This window comes from Hylobates moloch, unplaced genomic scaffold, assembly GCF_009828535.3.
Source record: "Hylobates moloch isolate HMO894 unplaced genomic scaffold, HMol_V3 SCAFFOLD_1, whole genome shotgun sequence".
NCBI lineage: Eukaryota > Metazoa > Chordata > Mammalia > Primates > Hylobatidae > Hylobates > Hylobates moloch.
The window spans coordinates 4277819-4286973 of NW_026652276.1; the positions used below are offsets into that span (position 1 = coordinate 4277819).

Consider the following 9155-nt stretch of genomic DNA (forward strand, 5'->3'; position numbering starts at 1 on the left):
AAATCTTTTAAATGCTTGTCTCTAATCTCCATCTGGAGTCATAGAGAAACCACTGACTTCTGTCAATCTTTAGCTGGAAACAAAGAGCCAGCAGCTGTACTGGTTGGGGTACACCAGCCTCAAGGATCCCTGACCTGCCTGTATGCAGCTTCCACTACATGACTCCAGAATAGCCATCTGCTAGGAAAGGAACTCTGAAGAATTATTTTCATTTATTATTAATTTTTTTAAGAGACAAGGTCTCACTCTGTTGCCCAGGCTCGAGTATAGTGATGTGATCATGGCTCACTGCAGCCTCAACCTCCAGGGTTCAAGTGATCCTCCTGCCTCAGCCTCCTAAGTAGGTAGGACTACAGGCATATACCATCATGCTTGGGTAATTTTTTGTGTTTTGTTTTTTGTAGAGATGGGATCTCACTATGTTGCCCAGAAGGTCTCGAACTCCTGGCCTCAAACAATTCTCCCACCTTGGCCTCTCAAAGGGCTGGGATTATAGGTATGAGCCACCTTGCCTAGCCTGAATAATTTTTTCAAAGAATAGAATTTATAAGCAATGCTGGGAATTATATGGAAAAACTCCCACATTTTTATCTGATACCACAAACAGTCAGAGAAACAGCTGCTGATGTGTGCTCACAGGTCTCCTGAAGATGCAGGAGTATCTGCCTCCCAGCAAAACACTTTTGAGATTCAAACCTTAGTTTTAAGTAAGAGATTGGAGAGCTCCTGGAAGTGTCTTATTCAGAGAGGGCAGGAAACACTTCACTTGGTCAACCCTTGAAGACACAAGGCTTGACTCTTGTCTCTACTGTTTGATTCCAAAAGAAGCCACTCCTCTCAGCACCCCCTCTGACAAAGGCAGTGCAGCCATTGGGTCCTGTCTAGAGTGAACCTCAGGGAGGGTGAGATGTGATTACTGTTAGGATGTTCAAAGGCAGCTCTGGAGAGTCTCGGAGGGCTCCACTTAAAACTGGATGGGGCACACAGATACTAGGAAATAACTCTGAGTCCCAGGCTGTCTGAGGGGAGATCATCTATGTAACCAGTGGGTGAGTGGCAAGCTGACTCCTGTGGTCTCTGGACCCCCATCCTTGGCAGACATCCCTCATTGGTTGTGACCCTCTGTCCTCCGCCCCACTGGATCCACTGCAGTGAGTGGCAGAGCCAGGCTAGAACCAGGCCTCTTCCCTGACCATCTGGAGCTCTGCCTGCTGTCTCTCCCTCTCCCAGCAGGCTCTCTGCACTAGCATCTGAGCATCTATCAAATGCTCACTTGCTGTCATGTGCAGGCTCTGCCCTTGACCGCAGTGTAATTTCCCCTGGTTTACAGATCACATGGGAACTTGCAGAGCAGGTGCCTGTAGGGTGGGGGCCGGGGTGTCTATTCCTCCTTCATTATTCAGCAGATCATTAGTTCAGTCACTTGTCTGGATGCCTAATTTCCAATCACACCCACAAGAAATACGCAAACATCTGCTCACGCCCTGATGTAGACCATCAAGAATACACATATGGCTGGTGCTGTAACTGAGTCATCTCTTTTTCCATTCCATTCATGAAAGCAACATAAGAAAGCCAAGAGTGAAAGGGGTAAAAGATCACAGTATAAAGGTCTTCGGTGTGTCTTTCAAAGATTTACACAACATTGTCCTAAAGGGAAGTCACAGCAGCTTAGCTGTTTCTCACAGATCAGAGAGGCTGGTGGGGCAGCCAGGAGTCATCAGTAAACCCAAGTGAGCAGTGCAGGACTGAATGTTGCCGTCCACTTGCAGGTGGGAGTCCATGTGGAGGGCGCTCCTTCTTGTCTCTCACTGGGATGGTGACTATACACAGTGGAAAGCACAGAGCCAGTGAGGGACAGGATGGCTGTGGTGGAGGGAAAAGAGTGCAGGGCTGCTCTGTCCTGTCCTCTGTTAGCGCTGGTGGGCCACCACAGGTTTCTGTAAAGTACAAACACACATGCACATATAAGCACACACATACACAGGCATGTAACACAGACACACATGGGCATGCATATACAAATACACAGGTGTGTACATGGATGTGCACATCAGTAGACACAAATTTAGATTATACATTTGTGCACACATGCACGTGAAGCAAGAGAATAGGGTCTGGAGGCAGGGAACCTAAGGCCAATTCGTGCTGACTTCCTAGAACTGAATCAAAATGAAAACCCCACCTCTCCACGCCTGAGGAACAAAAGGTTCAGCAGCTACTCCCTTTGCTACGCCCCCTTTCCACTGCATCTCAGATGAAAATGGAAAGTACCTCGGATTGGTCCCCTCCCGCAACCAATCAGACTGGTCATCGGCCAAGTCTTCATGTGTAACTTTGTAACTTCCCTTCAGCCTCTGATTGGTTGTCTCCTGCGACCGATCACACTGGTCGGGGCTACTCCTTCATTTGCATAGGATGTAACCAGGTAACCAATGGGAAACCTCTGGAGGGCACTTAAACTCCAGAAAATGCTGTAACCAGGCCCCTGAGCCACTGGCTCTAGCCCACTCCCACTCTGTGGAGTGCACTTTCTTTTCAATAAATTTGTGCTTTTGTTGTGGTAACACACACACTTGGGTGTGTATGCAGGTACATACACATGGGTGTGCACAAACACACAGACATGCACACAGTACACACAAACGCACACAGGAGTGAACGCAGCCACACACACGGACAAGTTGGTCAAACGACACACAGGAGTGAACGCAGCCACACACATACACACATGGACAAGTTAGTCAAACCCTGGGTTTGCTTTCTTCACAATATTACGTGAACTCTCTTGGGATTTTTTACTTAACCTCTCTCTGCCTCTGTTTTCTCAGCTATAAATTTGGGTCAGTGACACAGGTCCTCATCCAATGGGGTGTGTGGACAGCAGGTATTTGAAAATTTAAAGCTCTAAAACACAAGAAGATATTATTCTAATTTCAAAGTATTTAGATTTTCAAGCCCTCGTTGGCAAAGATTTTACTTTACTTTTCGCTTTGATTCTCAGGTCTGAATCTTTGTTTTATCTCCATTTTCTTTGCTCTGGACATTTAATATTAATACATAAATCTGATGGGTCACTGAATTTTAAAAACTCCTCAGAGAATGAGAGAAAACTTTACCGCGAAGGTGTGGCTGGCCATTCCTTTCCTCGCGTTGGGGTTTCTCTGTGTCAGCGAGCCTCGGTACACTGATTTCCGATCAAAAGAATCATCATCTTTGCCTTTGGGGAAAACAGGAAGAGGGATGGTGCTTTATCAATCACATACTTAGCCCAAACAAGTGCCTTGGCCTCCTTAGAAATTCAAAAGGTAGAATAAAAATGGACACATCCCCACATCCCCTTTTAAGAAGTTTCCACATCACATATTTTTAAAAAAGTATTTACATTTCAGCTGTCATGCAAATAAACAGTTTTGCCAACTTCTTTCTCCTTTGCTTTGGCGCAGGCATTAACATTCTACCTCACTGTGGCCCCAGAAATACTCACACTAATGAAACAGCAGAAAGGCCCGTCGCACTGCACTGGTGTGCGGTCTCTGCATTGCCTTGCCTTTCTTTTCTTTTTTGTTCTTTCTTTTTTGAGACAAAGTCCTGCTCTGTCACCCAGGCTGGAGTGCCGTGGCGCAATCTTGGCTTACTGCAACCTCCGCCTCTGGGGTTCAAGTGATTCTCCTGCCTCAGCCTCCCAAGTAGCTGGGACTACAGGTGCGCACCACCATGCCTGGCTAATTTTTGTATTTTTTAGTAGAGATGGGGTTTCACCATGTTGGCCAGGCTGGTCTCGAACTCCTGACCTCAAGTGATCTGCCCGCCTTGGCCTCCCGAAATGCTGGAATTATAGGTGTGAGCCACCATGCCCGGCTTCCTTGCCTTTCCTTTGTGAGACACAGCAACAGCCCAAGGGGTCTCAGACTCTGACCCTCAGCAGGGGGCCCCCCCCGGGGCCGTGGCTGTGTAGCTGGGGGCATCTGGCCTCACATCCTAGTTGAGTGTTGGTGTTCAAGTGGCTAGTGCAGGCACCCACCCTTCTTCACTTTTGCATGTCTTCTGTGGCCTGCCTGACTGGAGCCAGTTGTCACGGCTCCTGAGAGCTGACTGTGTGCACATCTGCCTGACCCCATGCTCGGTGACATCAGCTGGGAGCTTGCGATCAGCCAGGGTGGGAGCATTTACGCCACAGAACCTGGCACATGCTACAAGCCAGGCCTTTGTCCTTTTCCTTTTTTGGGAGTTAGCTTCTGTTGTGCTATTCTTCTCTCTGCCGCGCGTGCTCCTGCAGTGGCTCACTGCAAGCTCCGCCTCCTGGAGCTGTGCTGTTGTGCTGTTCTTCTCTCTGCAGGGTCCTCTGGCCTGGCCTGCCGACCCTCCGTCCCTGCTCCAGGACTAACCTCTGTGGAGGGAATCACCTAACTCGAGGGATCACGCCTCCTGAGCAGTGAAGTCGCATGAGGGCCCGCGGACTGCAGGACGGAGGCCGGAGGACCTGCCAGTGTGTGGGTCTGGCCTCTGTAGACAGTGAAAAGCCCCCTTGGCCACCTTGGCAGAGGCTGGTGACGATGGCGGGGAGAGATGTGAAGGGTCAGGCCTCAACTTTGCCATTCAGACCCCAAAATTCCTGTGAGCTTCAGGGAGCCGGGGGTGAGCTATTCTGGCCTTGGACTGGACGTGAGTGAGGTCTCTGGATAGGACAGTCTACCCTTCACAAAACCAGTCATACAGAGGAAGCAGGGAATCGCCCTTTGTCCTCCTGCTACAAACATGAATCTCTTGGCCAGGCACGGTGGCTCACGCCTGTAATCCCAGCACTTTGGGAGGCTGAGGCGGATGGATCACCTGACGTCAGGAGTTCGAGACCAGCCTGGCCAACATGGTGAAAACCTGTTTCTACTAAAGATACAAAATTAGCCTGGCATGGTGGGGGGCACCTGTAATCCCAGCTACTCAGGAGGCAGAGGCAGGAGAATCACTTGAACCCGGGAAGCAGAGGTTGCAGTGAGCTGAGATCACGCCATTGCACTCCAGCCTGGGCGACAGAGTGAGACCCTGTCTCAACAAAACAAAACAAAACAAAACAAGAATCTCCACCTGGATTTCGGCCCACGAGATGTGCTGGAAACTCCCCTCAGAGCCAGCACATGGCTCTCCAGGAGCCCCTGCTGGCAGCTCCTTAGCGGGTCATCTCTGGCAACATTGCCCTCCTGGCTGGTGACCCCGAATCTGGGATTAGCCCCAAATGGCCCTGGGCACCAGCTGTGTCCCAGGATTGACCAGAATGTGTGCTGGGAGCTCAGGGCGTGCAGAGCGAGCTGGCATGGAGGTGGGGTGGCTGACTGACCAAGGAGTGAGCTGGCTGGAAAGAGGGATCGATGTGCCAGGTGTTGCAGGGAGGCGGTGGAGAGCCCCGGGGGAGAGGCTTCATACTTGGCCCTGGAGGACTTCACAGGACAGGGGTGGGCAGGGAGGGGGCGCACCCAGGCATGGAGGCACGTGCCTGTTTGGCGCGCTCTGAAACCAGCGTCCGCTGTGTGTTGTCCTACGCACGGGAAGGAAGTGCATCCTTGGGTGGGTGTAGTAGGGGGCAGGCTGGCTCCAGTGTGTGACAAATGGCCAAAGTCTGCAGGGCTATGCTAAGAAATCCCACTTCATCCTGCAGGCAGTTGGGGGCCAAGGATTGCTTGCGAGCAGAGGAGGGACACACACTGTCTGCTAGGACTGCAGCTGTGGCAGAGTTTGAACGATGGTGTGTGTGAGGACAAAGCTCAGAAAACAGGGACAACAGGAGATCAGTCCAACAATGCTTGGGGGCCTGAAACAGCTGGATAGCAGAGGGATGGGACTCTGAATGGGGAGAGGAGCTACCAGCCTCTGGTGAGCAGTGGTTGGGTCACAAGGTGAGTGAATGAGATGAGCATACAGACACCCCGAGAGCCTGGCCACATGCTGGAGAGGCCTCACATCCCATTCGTCCAGGACAAAACTAATGTCCTTGTCACCACCAAGCCTTCAAGGAAGGCTAAATGATGACTCGTACTTTCTGTAAGAAGGCCAGGAACTGTGTAACCACGTTAGGACAATTTATGTAGAAAAACATGGAAACACCACCACCATCACCACTGCCACCAGGGCCGCCTTTGCACGCTTAAAGCAGCAAGTTCCAGCTGTCCGGAACACCAACTCGCTGGGTCCTGAAGGTGGCCCGAGTGGCACCGGGAATGTTTTTTGGGAGTCAGGACATGAGATATGTCCCACAGATTATGAAGAAACACACAGAGCTGCGACTGGTCATTTTCCTCCCCGAAGCTCATTTGCCAGACCCACGGGGGTGCGGGGAGGAGAGGGCTCTTACCTGGACTTTTCAGGGAATTACTGAACTTTCTTCTCAGAAGATAGGGCACAGCCGTTGCCTAGAAGAAACAGAGTGTCTCCAGGCTTCATCAAATTGTGACGTTTAGGAATTGTCAACTAATTTTGGATTTCTTATTGTTCTTCCAGCTTCTAATTAACCAGGCTCACTGTTTTCTGCTCTCTAGCAATATATGAACTTTAGCAACATTAGAATGGACATTTTCAATAAATTAAGCACGAAATGCCTGAAATAAGAGATGCTCAGCTTTGGGGAAGCTGCCACATTTGGGTGGTAGGCAGAAAGAGCACACGTTTCTGCCCTGCAGGTCTGGTTCGAATCCCAGCACTACCCACTACCCCCTTACCACTGTGTGACATGGACAATTAATTCACTTTTGTTTTTTTTTTTTTTGAGACGGAGTCTCGCTCTGTCACCCAGGCTGGAGTGCAGTGGTGCGATCTCGGCTCACTGCAAGCTCCGCCTCCCGGGTTCACGCCATTCTGTCGCCTCAGTCTCCCGAGTAGCTGGGCCTACAGGCGCCCGCCACCACACCCGGCTAATTTTGTTTTTTGTATTTTTAGTAGAGATGGAGTTTCACCATGTTAGCCAGAAAGGTCTCGATCTCCTAATCTCGTGATCCGCCCACCTTGGCCTCCCAAAGTGCTGGGATTACAGGTGTGAGCCACCGCGCCCGGCTAATTCACTTCTTACCCTCTCTGAACCTCGGTCTCCTCCTCTGTAAAGTGGGCCTGTAGCTCTCTTTACAGGGATACTGGAAGATCCCTTGTGGCTAATACGATTCCCAGGTCCCCGTGACTGTTGGTCCTCACACCTCTCCTCCTGTCTCTTTTCCAGTTGATTACCTTGCTACCGTGTGATAAGAAATCCATTCTCTGTTTGGCTTTTCAGGGAAGTGAAGAGACAGCCAAATGGCCTAATTCCCCTAGAAATTTCTCCTGGTGTCTGGCACCCTGGGATTTTGCCTGGCTTGGTTTGTGGGCAGCTCCCAGAGGCGCTGCAGAAGCTGTCAGGCTAGGCTTCCGGGGACAAAGGTGGAAGCGCCCCCACCGGAGAAGAGTGTGGGTGTCAGGCATGGCCTGGGCTGAGACCCCGCTGTCACTTCCTGTCTGTGATCCTGATCAAGCTCACCCACTGCCCTGAGCCGGCTGGTTTGTTCATCAGTACAACAGGGTTAATAGCACTGCCTACCCACTGGGTGCTGTAAACATCATGTGGAAAGATGGACTTTTGGAAACACTGCGTGTCACTGTGAGGAGCTGCCAGGGTTGTGAAGAGGAGTGGCTAGATGTTCCTGCAGGCTCTCTGCGGCGCTGGGCTGCAGGTAGAGCCTGAAGCTGAAGCCCATTCCTCCTGGGGCGCTGTCCATGGCACCCCTTACCCTACTCCTAACCACTCCACCTAAACGCAGGGAGCTCCTCCCTCCCAGGCTGGCTCCGCCCTCTGTGCATTGCATCTGTGGGTCCCGCTCACACCCCCCGAGTCCCTGTGCCATTTTCGAGCACGCTGGCTCCTGAGTGTTTTCACCTCTGGCAGCCAGCGCCTCTGTCTCCCAGATGGAGGAAGTCCCCAGGCCACGGGCCCGCTGTGCCTGTTCAGGGAGGGGCAGAAGTGCCTGGGAATGTGTGTGGCCCAGGGCCTGGCCCTTACTCAGGACTGACAGGTGTGGAAGGGATAAGTGCCGGCGGCCTTGCTCCTACGCGGAATTAACTCTGGGGTGTGATCTGCATGGTCTCCAGAGCCCCCAGGAGGACTGAGCCACAGTCGGCCTGTGTGGGTTTGCTTCATGTCAGATGCTTGCCTCCTTCCTTTCCCGTCTCACTTTCCCACTCCCCTACTGGGCTTTCTTGGATTTTCAACAAATGCATCTACACAAACCCAGCTCAGGTGTGTGCCACGGAGGAAGCCAACCCACAGGAGTTGCCACGATGCTGTGGCAGCTGTGTGGGCATTGCTGTGTGGGCAGCTGTTTGGACATTGCAGCTCCGCCACCCCGTGGACTTGCCACACTGCTGGGAAGGGGTGCAGTCTTCCACCTTCGTCGGGTGTCTGGGGCTTGGATGGAGTAACACATACCTTGGCCTCACTTGAAGGGTCTGCATTTGGGTCTTCTGGTCTCTTGCCAAGTTTCCCAGCCACTCGAGGGAGAAATATCTGGAGGACAAAGGAGAGACTTTCCGTTATTGTTGAACCTCCAGCCACAGGGAGGAGCACAGGCATGGGTCAGCTGGATGTAAGGATGGATGCTGTCTGTACACGCTGGGTTGGGGATGCTGCTCCAGGACTCTGGGACTAGGGCGCCAGAGTGTGCAAATTAAAATACAGGATACCCAGGGAACTTTGAATTTCCAATTGTGAAAAGAAAACAAATCTTGGGACTCCACAGTCACCAAGCTAAAGGGAAAAGTCAAGCTGGGAATTGCTTAGGGCAAACCTGCCTCCCATTCTATTCAAAGTCATCCCTCTGAGGCTCACCTGCATAGCTGATTGCTTCCTCTCCCCTATCGCTTATGTAAAAATGCAGACTCACTGAGCCAGACTAAATTGTGTGTTCAGTGGAAGGCTGATCAAGAACTCAAAAGAATGCAACCTTTTGTCTCTTATCTACTTACAACCGGAAACCCCCACTTAAGAGTTGTCCCACCTTACTGGACCAAACCAAGGTACATCTTACACCTACAGGTTGATGTCTCATGTCCCCCTAAGATGTATAAAAGCAAACTGTACCCCTAACCACCTTGGGCACAAGTCTTAGGACTTTCTGAGGCTGTGTCATGGGTGTGTCCTTAAC

At 51.4% G+C, this 9155-nt stretch overlaps 1 protein-coding gene across 3 annotated transcripts in view; it reads right to left on the minus strand.

Annotated features, from left to right (window-relative positions):
- Nucleotides 1–1516: 1516 nt before the first annotated feature.
- Nucleotides 1517–9155, minus strand: part of MLPH (melanophilin) — a 62467-nt gene continuing 54828 nt past the window's right edge. For all 3 annotated transcript variants that reach the window (XM_058445912.1, XM_058445902.1, XM_032753521.2), the window contains 4 exons: nt 8441–8519; nt 6347–6404; nt 3120–3220; nt 1517–1940 (listed from right to left, as the gene is read on the minus strand). In XM_058445912.1, the coding sequence (XP_058301895.1) occupies nt 1914–1940; nt 3120–3220; nt 6347–6404; nt 8441–8519 (265 nt within the window). In that variant the 3' untranslated portion in view covers nt 1517–1913. The remainder of the gene's footprint in view (nt 1941–3119; nt 3221–6346; nt 6405–8440; nt 8520–9155) is intronic.